The sequence below is a fragment of the Mandrillus leucophaeus genome, unplaced genomic scaffold, assembly GCF_000951045.1.
Source record: "Mandrillus leucophaeus isolate KB7577 unplaced genomic scaffold, Mleu.le_1.0 Scaffold41, whole genome shotgun sequence".
NCBI lineage: Eukaryota > Metazoa > Chordata > Mammalia > Primates > Cercopithecidae > Mandrillus > Mandrillus leucophaeus.
The window spans coordinates 5,877,751-5,896,905 of NW_012104365.1; the positions used below are offsets into that span (position 1 = coordinate 5,877,751).

At 53.4% G+C, this 19,155-nt stretch overlaps 1 protein-coding gene across 2 annotated transcripts in view; it reads right to left on the reverse strand.

The window, feature by feature from the left end:
* Positions 1–19,155, reverse strand: part of ZBTB46 (zinc finger and BTB domain containing 46) — a 77,473-nt gene that overhangs the window by 41,121 nt on the left and 17,197 nt on the right. For both annotated transcript variants that reach the window (XM_011992378.1, XM_011992377.1), the window contains one exon: positions 9,623–10,592. In XM_011992378.1, the coding sequence (XP_011847768.1) occupies positions 9,623–10,559 (937 nt within the window). In that variant the 5' untranslated portion in view covers positions 10,560–10,592. The remainder of the gene's footprint in view (positions 1–9,622; positions 10,593–19,155) is intronic.

The following is a 19,155-nucleotide window of genomic DNA, read 5'->3' on the forward strand; positions in this document are numbered from 1 at the left end:
GAGACTCCGTCTCAAAAAAAAAAAAAAAAAAAAAAAAAGACCACAAAGAAGCTGGGCGCGGTGGCTCACGTCTGTCATCCTAGCACTTCGGGAGGCCGAGGCGGGCGGATCACCTGAGATCAGGAGTTCGAGACCAGCCCAGCCAACATGGTAAAACCCCGTCTCTACTAAAAGTACAAAAAAATCAGCCAGGTGTGGTTCTGGGTGACTGTAATCCCAGGTACTCGGGAGGCTGAGGCAGGAGAATCGCTTGAACCCGGAAGGTGGAGGCTGCAGTGAGCTGTCGTCGTACCATTGCACTCCACCCTGGGCAACAAGAGTGAGAGACTCCATCTCAAAACAAACAAACAAAAAACCATGAAGAGGAGTCTCAGAATTGAACCAAATTGAACCATAATGGTTAATGCTGTTTTTGTTTGTTTTTGTTTTTGTTTTTACAGACAGTCTCACCACAGTGAAAAAGGTAAAGACAGGGTTTCACCATGTTGGTCAGGCTGGTCTTGAACTCCTGACCTCAGGTGATCCAGCTGCCACAATGAAAAAGGTAAGAAGTGCAGACAGATGCAGCAGCATGGGTAGGCCCAAATACACTGATGCAAGAAAGGAGCCTCACCCAAAAGCCAGCTGGAGGCCTGACAGAGGCCCTGGGAGAATATGCTGCACCTTGGAGGGTTTGGGTACATGCATTTATCAAAACTTCTCGGGCTGGGGACGGTGGTTCACGCCTGTAATCCCCAGCACTGTGGGAGGCCAAGGCGGGTGGGTCACTTGAGTCCAGGAGTTCAAGACCAACCTGGGCAACACAGTGAAACCCCATCTCTACAAAAAATACAAAAATTAGCCAGGCGTGGTGCTGTGTACCTGTAGTCACAGCTACTCAGGAGGCTGAGGTAGAAGGATCACTTGAGCCAAGGAGGTTGAGGCTGCCGTGAGCTGAGATCACACCACTGCACTCCAGTCTGGGCATCACCCTGTCTCAAATTTAAAAACCACAACTTCTCAAAAAGTACATTTGAAGTTAGGCTCTGTGGTACCGACCTACACTCCCAGCTGCTCAGGAAACTGAGGCGGGAGGATCATCACAGCCCAGGAATGCGAGTCCCTGTCTCTAAAAAAAAGAAAGAAAACGAAAAGATGCACTTGCGATTGGCACCCGTCAGAGTGTAGAGAATTTAACTGAGAAATGGAAAGGTGTGGAGCGCTGACGTGTTTTGGGATGAAGTATCCTGACGCCTCGACCTGCAATGAAATGCACTGAAAAATAAGAAGAGTTTTTAGTGATTAGATGGACAAATATATAACAAAGCAAACACAGCGAAATGTTAACTGGGGGATCTAGGCAGCAGGCATCTTCACCATTTCATTTTTTCAACTTTTCTCTGAGCATGAATATTTTCCCAATACAGTGTTACGAGTAAAAACAAGAAACTATCCAAACTGTACACCTGAAATCTGTGTAGTTTAGTGTATGTAATATATCACACCTCAAAAAAATAGAAAAAAGGGCCCGGCCTGGTGGTTCACGCCTGTAATCCCAGCACTTTGGGAGGCCGAGGTGGGTGGACCACCTGAGGTCAGGAGTTAGAAACCAGTCTGAATAACATGGTGAAACCCTGTCTCTACTAAAAGTATGAAAAATTAGCCAGGCGTGGTAGCAGGTGCCTGTAGTCCCAGCTACTTGGGAGGCTGAGGCAGGAGAATGGCGTGAACCCGGGAGGCAGAGGTTGCAGTGAGCCGAGATCATGCCGCTGCACTCCAGCCTGGGCGACAGAGCGAGACACTCAAAAAAAAGAAACAAAAAAGAAACAAAACAAAAACATAAAAGAGGCGATTTTCATCAAAATCCCCAGCTACCGTATGCAAACCCCCAGTGGTGAGCCCGTGAGGCCCCAGCAGAGACGCCCAGGCTGCAACCCCCGAGCTGTGGCTTTACCACCTTGTGGCAGAAGGGACTCTGCAGACCTGATTCAGTTCAGGATCTCATGACGATGAGTCCTGGATGAGCCATGTGGGCCCTCAACAGACCCGCCAGGGTCCCTGTCAGAAGAGAAGGAGGCAGGGGGGTGACAGAAGTGAGGATGGGAAGGGGCAGGAATGATGTGGGGCCATGAGCCAAGGATGCTGTGGCTTCCAGAAGCTGGAAGAGGCCTACAGACTCCCCTGAGCTCCAGGGGATCCAGCCCTGCCAGCTGCTTTGGACTTCAGAAAACCATGAGACAAAACCTGCATTGCTCTGACACTAAGTCTGGTAATTTATTACAAGAGCCAGCGCACCTCGTAACCTAAAAACGCCCCCAGGTGCTTGCCAAAAGCACACACACCCATGAGCTAAAAAGACACCTGCAGGAGAGCCTCAGCCCTGAGCCCGACACCCAAACACCCACATCTGGACGATAACGGGACAGGCTGCAGCCACGCCCCACGCCCCACGCGCCACGCCCATGGGGAGGAGCAGCGTTGCTGCCGGCCTCAGCTGTGAGTCCCTCCCCACCAGGACAAGGAGCAAAGGCAGAGACGCAAGGACACCCTGCCGGAGTGGCTGCGTTAAAAGTTAAAAGGGATCCCAGCACCATGGGAGGCCCAGGCCAGGAGTTTGAGACTGGCCTGGGAAACACAGTGAGATCTACATCTCTACAAAAAACATTTTTAAAAATCAGCCAGGCATGGTGGCGCACACCCACAGTCCCAGCTACTCACGAGGCTGAGGTGGGAGGACCACCTGAGCCCAGGAGGTCAAGGCTGCCGTGAGCCGAGATCGTACCACTGCACTCCAGCCTGAGCAAGAGAGTGAGACCCTGTCTTTAAAAAACCAAAAAAACACGGCCGGGTGCAGTGGCTCATGCCTGTAATCCCAGCACTTTGGGAAGTTGGGGTTCACAAGTTCACAAGATTGAGACCAGCCTGGCCGACGTGGCGAAACCTTGTCTCTACTAAAAATACAAAATATCAGCCGGGCATGGTGGTGAGTGCCTGTAATCCCAGCTACTCGGGAGGCTGAGGTGGGAGAATCGCTTGAACCTGGGAGGCAGAGGTTGCAGTGAGCCAAGATGGCGCCACTGCACATGAGCCTGGCAAAAGAGCGAGACTCCGTCTCAAAACAAAAACAAAAAATACTCTGTCCAGTGCCGAGAGCAGAAATTTTTAAAAAATAAAACGAAAACAAAAAACAGCCATGGTGCTGTGAAGGGTGTTATTGTCTCTGTCCTAGTCACCAGCTGCTCCCCTAATAGACTGTAATGTGGTCAGAGCTGATTGCAGGTAATTCTGCTCATACCTGAAAGCAAAAACATCTAGAGAAGGTGCAGCTGAGTTCTCAAGCTTCCCAGGACAGGACTGAACAGGGGAGTGGATGAAAACAAGCCAAGCCCAGCATCTCCCGAGCGGCTGTGGGATCGGGGTGTGGAGCAGGACCAAGCCCAGCATCTCCCGAGCGAGCGGCTGTGGGATCTGTGGGATCGCAGCGTGGAGCCAGATCAAGCCCAGCACCTCCCGAGCTGCTGTGGGATCTGTGGGATCGGGGTGTGGACACAGACACCCTTCCCACCCCACCCGAACGGCTGTGGGATCTGTAGGATCGGGGTCCTTCCCACCCCACTACTGACCAAAGCACATGACGCCATCTTTTGGTTGAAACCCTTCCATCCAAAAAATAAAAAGACCATCTCAAGTGCAGGAAATTTGCTTCCACAGAACCATCAGATCTGCCGTGCTACTGAAACAGACTGTGAAAGGTGTTCTGGAGGCCGGGTGGGGGCACCGCACGTTCTGCCGGGCGCCAGGAGGGCCGAGATGCCACATACACTCAGGACGGGTGTCCCCGCATGGATGTAACCTCAGAGGTAACTCCCTGCCCTCCTGTGATCAGGACGGCTGAGACCGTGGGGGGTCCTCCTCCCCAACCTTCGTGGACAGAATGGGGGAACACAGAAGGGGACAGAGCCGTGGCCCCCTCTGCTCAGCAGTTCTTGCTTTTTCCCCAGCAAGGAGCCCTGGGGGCTGAGACGAGCTGCTGTCAGCACAAGGAAGAGAAACTCTGCCTCACCAGAGGCAGGCCAGCCGGCCTGGTCCAAGACACAGCTCGAAGATCCCCTACCCTGAGAGCTAGGACCCTCAGTCCCCTCCCGGAGCAGACAGGAGGCTTGCAGGCAGCACTGCCTACCCGGGAGGCCATCGTCCCCCATCTGGAGCTCCTGCAGTTCTAATGTAGGCTTAAAAATCCCAACATGTCAAGCTCCCGCCTCACCAGGGTTCAAGTTCACGCTTACTTTACAAAACACACAGATTTTACTGTGGCAGCACCACTTAGGCATGTGTGGGGCCATTTAGTTGGGGCACCTGGGCTGTTCCTTTACCATCTTCTCATGCAGTAGCTACACATCCACTTCGTCAAGGCCTCACCAGTCACCTCTCAGGTCCTTACTGCGCTCCCTCCGCAGATGAGAAGGAGACGCCAGGGCCTGGGGAGGCATGGGCCTGTCTGCACACATGAATCTGCACATTTTAATGCTATTTCCCACAAGCTCTCATAGAAGTGAACTGCTGTAACTGAGAAATAAATTTCAAGGCATACTGTTTCTTGGAAGCTGTTAAGTTAGAATGCATTTGTCCTCCCTGCCTAGAAAATCACTCTTAAAAACAAACAGGCCCCAGGGTCACCAGGAGCCAGGATGATGCACAGAGGGGTTGGGGCATCGACATCGAATGATCCATGGTGACCACTTGACTTATGTTCTTAGAAAAGGGACTTTGTGGCCGGGCGCAGTGACTCACGCCTGTAATCCCAGCACTTTGGGAGGCCAAGGCAGGTGGATCACGAGGGTCAAGAGATCGAGACCATCCTGGCCAACATGGTAAAACCCCGTCTCTACTAAAAATACAAAAAGTAGCTGGGCATGGTGGCGAACGCCTGTAGTCCCAGCTACTCAGGAGACTCAGGCAGGAGAATGGTGTGAACCCGGGAGGCGGAGGTTGCAGTGAGCTGAGATTGCACCACTGCACTCCAGCCTGGTAACAGAGCGAGACTCAAAAAAAAAAGAAAGAAAGAAAGAAAGAAAAGGGACTTTGTGGCCGGGCACGGTGGCTCACGCCTGTAATCCCAACACTTTGGGAGGCTGAGGCAGGCGGAGCGCCTGAGGTCAGGAGTTCAAGACAAGTCTGGCCAACATGGTGAAACCCCGTCTCTACTAAAAATACAAAAATTAGCTGGGCGTGGTCGTGGGAGCCTGTAATCCCAGCTACTTGGAGGCTGAGGCAGGAGAATCGCTTGAACCCGGGAGGCGGAGGCTGCAGTGAGTCGAGACTGCACCACCACACTCCAGCCTGGGTGACAGTGAAGCTGTGTCTCAAAAATAAAAAATTTTTTAAAAAAGGGCATTTGCTTCTATAAATGGGATGAGAATTAAACATCCTCCTCTCTAAGATAGAATAAATCTTTAATGGAAACCAACTGACCTCCACGGGATCATGATCTACCTCCAAACCCCAAGCTTCCAAATCCCAGCCTGAGGGCTCGGGCGGAGGACGCAGCTCAGGGAGTCACTGGCCGCCACGGCGTGGGCAGAAACATCCTCCATCCTCGCACAGCTCACAGCCTTGTGTCCTCATCTTAGCAACTCGGAATAATCGAATGGAAGAGTTTCACAGTTGCCTTGGAAACCCAAGGGATTTAAGACTCTAACAAAAGTACACAGCCAAAATCACTTGTTGGATTCTAAAAACACCTTCTGCTCGACAACTGCATTTAAAGCATTCAGCCCACAGGCTTAAGGAGTGCACTATTTCTCAGCGCCTGGATCGACTCTTATAATATAAAGGCCTCCAGCATGGGCACCTGCCAGCGACTTAAGCACACGCACAGCGAGGTGGCCTGGGACCAGTGGGAGGGGCCTCACTGTGCTGACGACGGACCCTGCAGCGCATCTGTAAACATCAGAATACGCCCCCCAAAGCCGGGTCTCTTGCCAGGGACCACTGCCTCCCCGGTTTTAGTTGGAGTTAGTGGAAGATTATAAACAGTCACGAGCAGATGGAAAGGCCACTGGCCCTGGCCTGCTGCCTGTACACGCTCCACATGTACGCAGCACAGAGAGAAATGACTTTCCCAACTGGTAATGTCTGGAGACATTTTCGGTTGTACCAACGGGGAACCCAAAGGCAGGTGCTCCTGGCATCTGTGGGTGGAGGCCAGGGCTGCTGCTAACATCCTGCAGTACCCAGGACAGCCTCACGATGGAGCACAACTCAGCCTCGGGCTGAGTTAAACCAACTGCTGTGTTTTTTGTTTGTTTGGGGTTTTTTTTCTTTTCTTTTTTTTTTTGAGACAGGGTCTCACTCTGTTACCTAGGCTGGAGTGCAGTGGTGCGATCTCGGCTCACTGCAATCTCTGACTCCCTGGTTCAGGCGATTCTCCTGCCTCAGCTTCCTGAGCAGTAGGGACTACAGGCATCCGCCACCACGCCCAGCTAATTTTTGTATATTTAGTAGAGATGAGCTTTCACCATGTTAACCAGGATGGTCTCGATCTCCTGACCTTGTGATCCACCCATCTCGGCCTCCCAAAGTGCTGGGATTACAGGCTTGAGCCACCGCGCCCGGCCTCAGATAACTTTTGTATTAGAGATGGAATTTCACCACTCTGCCCAGGACAGTCCCAAACTCCCAGCCTCAAGGGATCCGCCTGCCTCGGCCTCCCAAAGTGCCTCCAAAAGGGATTTCGGGCCTGAGCTACTGCACGTGGCCACCAACTTTCACTGAACATCCAGGGTTCTCATAGCTCAGCGCAGGACACACAGCAACAACTGAGATGAGAATGAATAAAAGCTACATTGTGTCAAAGCAGAACAGCATTTACTCGCAGGTGGGGTAGAGGCATAGAGGCAAGAGAAAGGTACGCTATGACGGATACAGTTTCCCTCTGGGATGATGGAAAAGTCATGATGCACAATTTCATGCACCACAGAAAGGCATTTCGGTCAGGGACAGACCACAGATAACCACCATGGTCCCGTAGATTAGAACGCAGCCAGGAAATTCCTGTCACCTGGTGACGTCATAGCCGTCGCAATGTCCTAGCGCAACTTAGAAAACTCAAAGTTTAGGGTACGACACGCCAGGTGTTTATAAAGTCTGCAGCAGTGCACAGTCCTGTTCTCAGCCTTCATGTTCACTCACCACTCGCTCACCCAGGGCAACTTGCAGTCCAGCAAGCTCCGTGCATGGCAGGTGCCCTACCCAGGCAGGCCGTTATCTTTTATACCCTATTTTTACAGCACCCTTTCTATGTTTAGACACACAAACACTTCCCATGGTGTCACAACTGCCTGCAGTGCTCAGCCCGGTAACTAACACTCTGGCAGGTTGGTGCTGGGTCTGTAACTGGCTGCACTTTCTAGTTCTGTGACGGGCGCCCCATGGCGCTCCCAGAGCAACAGAATCGCCTAACGATGCATTTCTTGGAACCTATCCCTGTCATCAAGCAACGCATGACTTCACTTAATGCCAGTGAAATGTACATTTGAAAATGGTTAAAATGGTAAGGTTTACACTGTGTATATTCTACCACAATGATAAAAGTTAACGTATGTCGAGCTGCCTTCACTACCAGCTCTTGGAGATCTCTCAGTGACAGAGAGGAACCAGCGTCAGGAGAAGGGGCCACATTCACCCTGCCCAGGAAGCCCTCCAGCCAGGGGAGCAGGCAGCGTCTCCCACCGCGCCACCCACACGCTCAGCATCTGAGACATTTTTCAGGGCCTCCCACCCTGCGGCTTGCTGTCTGTCGTCCTTTGTCCACTCACGCCCTCCCACGTTCATTTCCCGGCTTCATCCTGGAGGAGCCTCTCCACGGGCAGCACCTGCTAGGATGCCTCCATTCCTCCTGTTTTTAAATTAAGAGACAGGGTCTGGGCCGGGTGCGGTGGCTCACACCTGTAATCCCAGCACTTTGGGAGGCCAAGGCGGGCAGATCACGAGGTCAGGAGATCAAGACCATCCTAGCTAACACAGTGAAACCCAATCTCTGCTAAAAATACAAAAAATTAGCCGGGAGTGGTGGCGGGCGCCTGTAGTCCCAGCTACTCAGGAGGGTGAGACAGGAGAATGGCGTGAACCCGGGAGGCAGAGCTTGCAGTGAGCCGAGATCGCGCCACTGCACTCCAGCCTGGGCGATGAGCAAGACCCCATCTCAAAAAAAAAAAAAAAAAAAGAGACAAGGTCTGGCTCTGTCGCCCAGGCTGGAGGGTAGCGGCATGATTACGGCTCACTGCAGCCTGGACCTCCTGGGCTCAAGCCATCCTCCTGCCCCAGCCTTCGGAGTAGCCGAACTACAGGCACAACACCACACCCAACTCCAAACACCTTTCCTTGACTTGGGCCACAGCCTGGGGAAAAGAGCAGAGGCTAAATCCCCACAATTATTATCAATATTACATGCCCAGCACCAGGAATAGTGGCCAGTATTCAGCAAACATTTAATATATTATTTACAAATCTGGAAGACACATAAGGGACAGCCATTCAGGTGGTGACATCCAGCTCCAACAAAGCTAAGCTCAGAGCCCCTTTGCAGTAGGTAATAGGCAGGACCCAAGGGGAGACCCTGTATCATGCAGTGTAAGAAAAAAACATCAGCCAGGCACGGTGGCTCATGCCTGTAATCCCAGCACTTTGGGAGGCCATGGAGGGGGCGGATCACCTGAGGTCAGGAGTTCGAGATCAGCCTGACCAACATGGTGAAAACCTGTCTCTACTGAAAATACAAAAATTAGCCTAGCCAGGCGTGATGGCACATGCCTGTAATCCCACCTACTCGGAGGCTGTGGCAGGAGAATCACCTGAATCTAGGAGACAGAGGTTGCAGGGAGCCGAGATCACACCACTGCACTCCAGCCTGGGCGACAGAGCGAGACTCCGTCTCCAAAAAAAAAAAAAAAAAAAAAAAGAAAAGAAAACCAAGGAAATAAACCCAGTCTGTTGGCTTAAACAGGCAGAACCCACAAGTGTTAGCAAATACAAAATCCACTTGCCGGGAAAGGCTGTTTCGTGGCCGTAACATCTCAGGTCCCCAGGTCAAGGACAAAGCTAAGGCACGAAGGACAAAGTACATTCATATAGTGTTTCCATTCAACATTCACTACACCAACAGTGACCAAAGGCAGAAATCTCGGGATGAAAAGCCTGGAGCTGAAGACCACCCCTGGCAAGCGGCCAGTTGAATTACCCCAGGTGGGGCTCACAGAAGGGTCCCACAGGCCAGGGGAAGCAGACCCTGCAGGCCACACCCTCACCAGGGCTGAGGGGTCCCCTCCTGGTATCACCCACCCCCCGGCTCACATCCCTTTGGCTTCGGAGGAGCCCAGCCCAGGCAGCCCCTGTGTGTGGGTGACACCAGGGCCGTGCTGATGAGGACAGATACACTGGGTCTCCGAGGACCCTGGCGATGTCCTGGCCTTTGAGATGCATTGGCTGCATTCTCTGTGGTCACAACAATTTCCTGTAAAAGGAAGTGACCCTAGGAAGCCACCAATGTGAGCCTGGACATGTGTCACTGCATTGCCACAGCACACAGCCGTGAGGCCTGGACACACGGGGGCAGCTGAGCCCCTGTAACAAGCGAAAGGCTTACTTGAGTCTCGGCTGCTGAACGGCCACCCCGACGTCGGCAGGAAGGACGGCACCGGGGAGCCGGCCCGGCTGTCATCTTCCACCTGCTGTGTGATGTGCCGGACGGTCTCTTTGTTTTTCCGATTCTTCCTTCGGCCCGTGGGCTGCCAGGCATCGCCAGCACCCTGCTCCGAGAAGGAGTTCTGCACTGCCCCGTCCTTGGCAGAAGGCAGCTCACTCCCTCCGTACTGAGACGGTGAAACCTGTTCTTCCTTGATGCGCAGAGGCCCGTAGCCCACGTCTCCGGGCCACAGAGACTGCGAAGAAACGTCATCGGGGCCGTCGGCCTTGGGCTCCTGATCCTCTTTGCCGTAGCTGCTCCCTCCGTCGTGACAGCTGGCGATGGCCGAGTCTCCGGAAGAATTGGCAGGACTCGTTCGCCGTGCCAGCCATGGGGAGATGCTCCTCCCGGCCATCACGGCCGAGATGAGAGCTTCCGTACTGCTGCTGGACGAGGCACCGATCTCAAACTCCGCAAGCTCGTCTGAGGCGTCTGACTTGATGCTGATGTCCAGTGCAGCCTTGATGAAGTCGTGGCACGCTTGCACGATGTCCGTCATCTGCAGGAAGCTGGCGGCTGACATCACCTCGATGACATTCCTGCTGGTGAGCGCCAGGTGTGCGGAGTACATGAAGTCGATGATGGCCTTGAAGCCCTGGGCCGTGACGATGTCCAGGTGCGTGACCGTGGCCTGCTCCGACGTCTTCTGCACCTGGCAGTAGAGTGTCTTGAAGTAACGGCTGCTGCCCAGCAGGACGTTCTTGTGTGCCTTGAAGACCTTGCCCTCCACAACCACACAGACGTCGCACAGGACACCGTGCTGCCTCTGCTCGTTGAGCTCCCGCAGCAGGTGCCGGTAGTGGGACGCGATTTCCATATCTTCCTTTCGGTTGTTCATTTGGAAGCCCTGGTGTCGCCTCTTTTACAGACTCTGTGGAGGTAAGAACAAGAGTTACCCAAGCTCAGCACAGGCAGAGGCCATAAGAGGCAGCCCGGGAGACGCCGGGCGGGGGGCCGGAGGAGGGCCATGCGGCACAGAGCATGGCCAGTGGGAGAAGGACCCACCGGAGAGCCCGCCCACAGGTGTGCAGCAGGGGGCCTGTGTCTCTGCCTGAAACAGGGCAGCAAACGCCGGAGGGCACCAGTGCGTCCAGGGTGGGACGTCTGCCATGCGTTTCCGTGCTGGAGGCTAATGGGATTCTGAACAGAATCCCACACACAGCAACTCACATATCCCAGAAATGATGAAAACACCCAGCCATGGCTGAAGCAACTCTTACCCAAACTAAGAAGTCGGTTAAATGGCCCACACTGTGGCCATCCCTCATGCTTGAAGAAACATTCTTAAGAAAAAAGAATAAAACTTCCTACACAAAAACCCCACAGAATAAGGATTTAAAGCATTCATAGCCTTAGTCCTGAAAGTTTCCAAAACTCTGAGCTCAAACCAGCTCACATATTCCGGAAGAGGGAGGCTTCCTGGCTTAGGGCTGGGTCGCTGCCCAGCACCAGGACAGGGCTAGAGGGAGCGCAGGCCTTGAGGATGCCAGCACCCCGGACGTCTGAGACATGACTACGGTCTCTGGGTACCCCTCATCAGAAGACAGCCCTGCCTCACAGAGTTACGGGAGACGCGGAATCGTTTCTGAATCGGGTGCACCCTGCCCCAGAGTCTCTCCTGTCTCTCCTTAGACTCAGGGATGTGAGTCCTCAGCCTCTTCTCGTCTGCTGGGGCCACTCTAACAAGGGGCCCTCGCCTAGGAGGTTTAAACAACAGAAACTTATTCTCAGGTCCAGAATCAGGATGTCAGCCGAGCTGGGGGTGCCTGTTCCAGCCCCTCCCCGAGCCGGCATTCTGAGGACGCATCGCACAAGCTCTGCCTCCATCTCAACACGGCTTCTCCTGGGGTGCATGTCTGTGTCCAAATGTCGCCCTTTCACAAGGACGCTGGTTGTCCGGGAGTAGGGTCCAGCCCCATGGCCTCATCTTAATTAATCACATCCACAGTGACCCTGTTTCCAATAAGGTCACATTATGAGGTCCTAGGGGGCTAGAACTTACAGACGAATCATAAGGAGACACGCTCACCCCACAGCCCTGCCTGGGAAGGAAACAGTGGTTGGGTCTCTCCTGTTACAAACTCCATTTTCCAGCTGATGAGTCAAGCAGGACTCACCTGAAACGCTAAATGTGTTTAATAGGAGAAAACTAAGCAAACGCTGGAATATTCCATGTCCTTTCTGCAAGGAGCCCCCACACGCAGCCCTCATGGGGGACCGGGCCGGAGCCGGAGGATCGGCAGTTTTGTATCACGCGCTCCTATGCTCCAACTTGTTACGACCTTCCCTTAGTCATGACAGAATCTTTTCATTTTCTTTTTATTATTATTATTTATTTTGAGATGGAGTCTCACTCTGTTGCCCAGGCTGGAGTGCAGTGGCACGATCTTGGCTCACTGCAACCTCAGCCTCCCAGGTTCACGTGATTCTCCCACCTCAGCCTCCCAAGTAGCTGGGACTACAGGCGCCGCCACCATGCCCGACTAATTTTTTGTATTTCTTAGTAGAGGCGGGGTTTCACTCTGTTAGCCAGGATGGTCTCGATCTCCTGACCTCATGATCCACCCATCTTGGCCCCCCAAAGTGCTGGGATTACAGGCTTGAGCCACTGCGCCTGGCCAACAGAGTATTTTCAAACATCATCAGAAATAATCCTTAAAATACCTTTTTTGTTTTGTTTTGAGACAGAGTCTCGCTCTGTCACCCAGGCTGGAGTACAGTGGTTTGATCTCGGCTCACAGCAACCTCCGCCTCCCGGACTCAAGCGGTTCTCCTCCCTCAGTCTCCCGAATAGCTGGGATTACAGGCACCTGCCACCACGCCTGGCTGATTTTTTTGTAATTTTAGGAGAGAGGGGGTTTCACCATTTTGGCCAGGCTGGTCTCAAACTCCTGACCTCAGATGATCCACCCGCCTCAGCCTCTCACAGTGCTGGAATTACAGGCGTGAGCCACTGTGCCCAGCCTAAAATGTCCTGAGGAAAGTAATTATTCTCCCATTTCACAGGCTGGGAAGATGAGGTAGAAAGCTCTGCCTTCAGGGTCCAGGGCCATCCCCTCCTCGGATGGTGCAGGGTCCCCAGGCCCCCACAGCCGGTGCTGCCTGCTGGGAGACGCGCTGCAGACGACCAGGCCCAGCCTCCCCTTCGCTTCCTCCCCACGGGGCATGAGGGCTGTGACGGCAGTGACCGCTAACCATTACAGGCAGGGTCTCCAGCCCCCGTGACACCAAGACCAGGCCCCGGCCTGACTCCAGCTGCCTCAACGCCGGCAGAGAACAAAGGGCCCATCCTGCCCCACACTGGCCCCGGGCTTGAGGGCCGGAGGCAAACGCGTGTGGGTGCGAGTAGCAGAACAAGGGGCAGACAAAACGTTCGGAGAAGGCTGTGGGGAGGAGGTCATGTGCTGAGGCCGCACAGTGGTTCTCGACCGGAGGGCATGTCGGAGCCCCAGGAGGGCGGGGCAGGCCCAGGGGTTTGGGGAGAGCAGGGCAGCAGGTGCCCCACCAGGTGCAGCTTCACCCGGATTAACTAGGCATCGGGCAAGTGACCAAAACACACTTCAAACCCAGGAAAACAACCATTCAGTCCCGAAGCTGGGGGGGTCCACAAGTGACACCTGGCTCTGGGCCACGTGATGGGAACCATCAAAAGCTCCAGGCACCCTGTATTCAGGCTAGGAAGCTGAACGATCATATTTAATTTCCTACATGAATAAAATGTCTCTTCATTCATCAGGAAAACAGAGCCTGTAAGAATTAAGGAGAACAATGAAAAGAAAAAAAAATGCCAGAGATTTTATAGAAGCAGCGGCTGCTGCACAACGTTCACACTTCTACATAAGTTCAACTTAAATCAAAAATTCTGAAATGCATTATTATTCAATCAGAGCAGCTTAAAATCAGTTATATACTCAGAGATTTTATAGTTAAAAAAAATAAAATTTTCATTTGGGAAAAAAGTTATCTGTTCACTAAAAGGAAAAAAGTAACAATCTTTTGCAGTGGCACGATCTCGGCTCACGGCAGCCTCCAACTCCTGGGCTCCAGCAATCCTCTTGCCTCAGCCACCCGAGGAGCTGGGACCACAGGCACACACCCCGATGCCTGGCTAACTTTTTCATTTCTTTTTTTTTTTTTTTTTGAGATGGAGACTCGCTCTGTCGCCCAGGCTCGAGTGCTGTGGCTGGTGCAAGCTCCGCCTCCCGGGTTTACGCCATTCTCCTGCCTCAGCCTCCCGAGTAGCTGGGACTACAGGCGCCACCTCGCCCGGCTAGTTTTTTGTATTTTTTTAGTAGAGACGGGGTTTCACCGTGTTAGCCAGGATGGTCTCGATCTCCTGACCTCGTGATCCACCCGTCTCGGCCTCCCAAAGTGCTGGGATTACAGGCTTGAGCCACCGCGCCCAGCCAACTTTTTCATTTCTTGTAGTGACAGGAGTCTTGCTGTGTTGCCCAGGCTGGTCTCAAACTCTTGGGCTCAAGCGATCTTCCCACCTCCGCTTCCCAAAGCACTGGAATTACAGGCGTGAACCACCACACCCTGACAAAATCGATCATCTTCAAAAGAGATGAGTCGGCTACGGAAGTATTAAGAATACACATAATCTCTCTAAGTCCAGAACAGGGAAGTTCTGGGAGAATACTTGAATTTACATTTCAAATTTGATAATCCCTCAGCATCAGAAATCTGCTCGTGGGGCCACATCAACCCCACTGTAGTAGAAGAGCAGCTGCAAACCCCAAAACAGAAGCACCCGGGGCCACTCAGGGCCTCGAGCTCGCAACCTGTATTCTGTGCGGGACGCATCTGCCCCGGCCTGGAGGAGTCTACCATCCAATGGACACACCTGGCCACAAGACACACCCCTGTTCACAGGGCACAGCTGTGGGCAGACAGGCGCACTCACGGGACACACCCCTGTTCACAGGGCACACCTGTGGGCAGACAGCTGCTTCCACAGAACACACACCTGTTTGCTGGGCACACCTGTGGCTGCTGCACAGGCTCACAGGCATTTGGTACATCTCAGGTCCCCGTGTGGCAACCCCCATGTGTGAGATGCCCCTTCAGAGAGGAGCTCCCGATCCACACTGGGGCACAGGTGTCAAGTCTCCAAAGAGTGGGTGCTGTGGGCTGCAGGGTCCAAGGGGCGTCTGCAGCTGCACTGATGTCAGGCTGCCCAACAGCTACCCTAGACCCTCAGAGGGACGCCGCCTCTGCTGTCTCCTACAAAGGCCACCTCAGTTTTTTCTGAGGCTTCTTGGTATTTGCTTTACTTATACGTCACGAATCTCAAGATCCTTCCCTTCAAAGAGAATCGCTTATGAAACGGGCATCAGTATAACCACTCTGGTGACCACAACAACCTGAAGCTCCGGACTCACAAGCCGCGTCACCGTGCAGGTGCTGGGGGCACAAAGCCACGCGTGGCTCCGCCCCAACCACGGACAACCAGGTGCACAGGCCGCTGGGCAGTTACACTGTGCAGGCTCTGCCCCAGGTGCACAGGCCGCTGCCCACAGTTACATTGTGCAGGCAGTGAGGGGGGCTGCATGGGGCCTGTCCTGCCAGGCAGGCAATGCACCAGCACACTGTGCTTTTGGGGGCCATTTCAAACCCCAACAGCCACCAGGAGAGGGAGAGGTGTTCTCCACAGTGCACGCTAAGGAACTAAGGGCCTCAAAACCAGCACAGCCAGGAGGGATTCAACAGCAAACCTGTGCTTCCAGCTCCAAAGCCTGGGTGCTCCCACCCATCGTGCCATCCTGTGCTGGCACGAGGTCTGCCAACCCTCCCTGGGGTCCGGGGAACAAGGTCATGCGCCTGTCTCCAGCAGAACGACCACCGGCAAACAGGCTCCGCCAAACGTGGCTTCTAGCCTCCTCCTCCCTGGGTCAGCTGCAGCGGAGGAAGAGGGACCTTCCCAGCCTCCAGGGCCATCTTGGAAGTGGCGGTGCCCATCCCAAATCCTCTCTCCAACAGACTCCAGAAGGTGGCGAGTGTCCGTCATGAGCGCCTCTGAGGACTGAACAGGCGCACTGCTGTTGAGGACACACACTTCCCACTCACTCCAGCCTCTCATGTGAGGACGAATGTGCCCTGGTCACAGCCTGGATCGATCCCGTTTCGCAGGACGCAGAGCCAGGAAATCTGAAGACCGCGATGAACACACTCCATTTGCTGCACTGTGTGTTCAAAGTATTAATTTAAGGCACAGAGTGGGGTTATTTTTCCCTGCGTCCCTAAGGAGCTTTGCTGGGAAGGCTGTTTGTTCTAATAAAAATGTAAAACAGCAGGTGTGATTCAGGCGGTGGCATGAGACATGAGACGGGGAGGGCGGGACGCTTTGGGTGCCCCCTGCTGGCAGCGCCTGGCACGCGGCATCCCAGGCCTCTGGCTCCTCCCCCAGGGCCCCCGTCCCTGGGTCGAATTCCAAACAACTCAGCCGGCATGAAGGACCCTCTCAAACATCAACTCACACTGTTTTACCACATTCACCCTTGATCTCTCTGTTTTGCCTCTGACTTGAAACCTGCATTTCCATTAGGCTCCATTTAAATCTTTCATTTAAAATTTTGCTTAAGGCCCAGTGTGGTGGCTCACACCTGCCATCCTGGCACTTTGGGAGGCCGAGGCGGGCGGATCACCTGAGGTCAGGAGTTCGAGACCAGCCTGGCCAACATCGTGAAATCCCATCTCTACTAAAATACAAACATTAGCAGGACATGGTGGCAGGCGCCTGTAATCCCAGCTACTCGGGAGGTGGAGGTTGCAGTGAGCCAAGATCTTACCATTGCACTCCAGCCTGGGCAACAAGAGTGAGTCTCAATAATAAAAAAAAAAAAAAAAAGGAAAATAAAATAAAATTTTGCTTAAAATGTAATCTAACAGGCCAGGCACAGTGGCTCAGGCCTATAATCCCAACAATTTGGGAGGCTAATGCAGGCGGATCACTTGAGGTCAGGGGTTCAAGTCCAGCCTGGGCAACATGGTAAAACCCAGTCTTTACAAAAAGTACAAAAATTAGCTGGGCATTGGCTGGGCGCGGTGGCTCACACATGCAATCTCAGCACTTTAGGAGGCCAAGGTGGGTGGATTACCTGAGGTCAGGAGTTCGAGACCAGCCTGGCCAACATGGTGAAACCCCGTCTCTACTAAAAATGCAAATATTAGTTGGGCGTGATGGCAGGCACCTGTAATCCCAGCTACTCAGGAGGCTGAGGCAGGAGAATCGCTTGAGCCTGGGAAGCGGAGGTTGCAGTGAGCCGAGATCGTGCCACTGCACTCCAGCCGGGGCGACAGAGTGAGACTCTGTCTCAAAAAAAAAAATTTTTTTTGCTGGGCGTGGTGGTGCGCACCTGTGGTCCCAGCTCCTAAGGAGGCTGAGGTGGGAGAATCACTTAAGCCTGGGAGGCAGAGGGTGCAGTGAGCCGAGATGGCGCCAATGATCTCCAGCCTGGGCAACAGAGCGAGAGTCTGTCTAAAAAAAAATTAATTAATAGATAAATCACCATTTTAAAGTGGAAGCAAGATACCCTTGGCTCTAGAATCAAACTGCCAGTGGCCAGGAGTGCTCCGAGGAAGACAGAGGTGGCCACAGCCATCTGTCCTGACCAACTTTAACTCAGCTACTCTAAGAACTGTTCTACATAATTATTTTGGTGAAACTGTTTTGTTTTCGGACAAGGTGTCACTCAGTCACCCAGGTTGGAGTGCAGTGGCAGGATCAGGGCTCACTGCAGCCTCCACCACCTCCCAGGCTCAAGCAATTCTCCCACCTCAGCCTCCTGAGTAGCTGGGACCACAGGTGCACACCACCAAACTCAGCTAATTTTTTTTTTTTTTAATTTCTTAGAGACAGGGTTTCACCATGTTGCCCAGGCTGGTCTCAAACTGCTGGGCTCAAGCCATCCACCAGCCTCGGCCTTCCAAAGTTCTGCAACTGCAGGCATGAGCCACCACGTGTGGCCTGGTGAAATTAATTTTTTTTTTTCTTTTAGATGGCGTCTCACTGTTGCCCAGGCTAGACTGCAGTGGTGCGATCTCAGCTCACAGCAACCTCCACCTCCTGGGTTCAAGCGATTCTTGTGCCTCAGCCTCCCGGGGAAGTTGGGATTACAGGTGTGCGCCACCACACCCCGCTAATTTTTGTAATTTTAGTAGGCACAGGGTTTCACCATGTTGGCCAGGCTGGTCTCGAACTCCTGGCCTCAGGTGATCCTCCCACCTCAGCCTCCCAAAGTGCTGCGATTACAGGCGCGAGCCACCGTGTGGCCTGGTGAAACTAATTTTTTAATGGGAAAACGTTTTGAACAGACACATCACAAAGAAGAAACATCAGCAGGCAGACAAGGACAGAGGCTTCCCCAGCTGTCGGGGAAGTACGCCCGGAACCACAGTGAGCTCCCCCGTGAGAGTGGCCGGGACTAAGAGGCAAGACCACACCATGGGTCCTCGAGGACGCGAGCACCTGGAGCCTGCTCAGCTGCTGGGGCACATGGAATGGTGCAGACGCTGTGGAGAACAGTTCAGCAAAGCTGAACAGCACAGGACCCGACAACTCTGGCACCCGCCAGAGAAGCAAAACCACGCGTCCAGAAAGACTCGTGCGCGAACGTTCACAGGAGCTTCGCTCAGAAAAGCCAAGGTTTGGGAACAACCCAAATGTGCAAACGTGCATCAACAGGTGAGCAGGTAAACACAGGGATGCTTCCAAACCGCAGAGGCAGCTCAGGCACAAGAAAGGGCTGCTGGGCTCCGTCCCAGCCTCGGCGCCCTGGGGTACCTTCTTGCTCAGCCTTCCGTCCCCCATACAGGTCACGTCCACACCACACGGATTATCCCATAACAATTATGCTCAGTAAGAGAAGACAGTCACCAAGGCGAGTGTGTGATTCCCTTTATAGGAAACTCTAGACAACAGAAGTGAGTCCACAGTGGCAGACGGCCGGCCGGGGGCTGCCTGGGCTCGGAGGTGGGGAGAGGCTGCAGGAAGCTCCTGGGATGATGGAGAGGGCCTGTGTCTCCAAAACCACTGGCAGCACCACCCAAGAGTTCGAGCTCATCAAATTATACTTGTTAAACAAGTGCCGTTTGTTGCATGTAAATTATGCCTCAGTAAAGGATTAGAAGCTTAGTTTTGTAAAAATATTCTTCCTCAGCTATAATCCTGTGCTCATCCATCCAAGGACCTCGCTGCCATTTCTTACAGTTTGAACACCCCGCCCCCGCCCCCCAAATTAATGTTGAAGTCCTAATCCCTCATACTTCAGAATTCCATCTTATTTGGAAATAGGTCGTTGCAGATGCAATTAGTTAAATTAAGATGAGGTCGCTCGGCCGGGCGCGGTGGCTCAAGCCTGTAATCCCAGCACTTTGGGAGGCCGAGACGGGCGGATCACGAGGTCAGGAGATCGAGACCATCCTGGCTAACA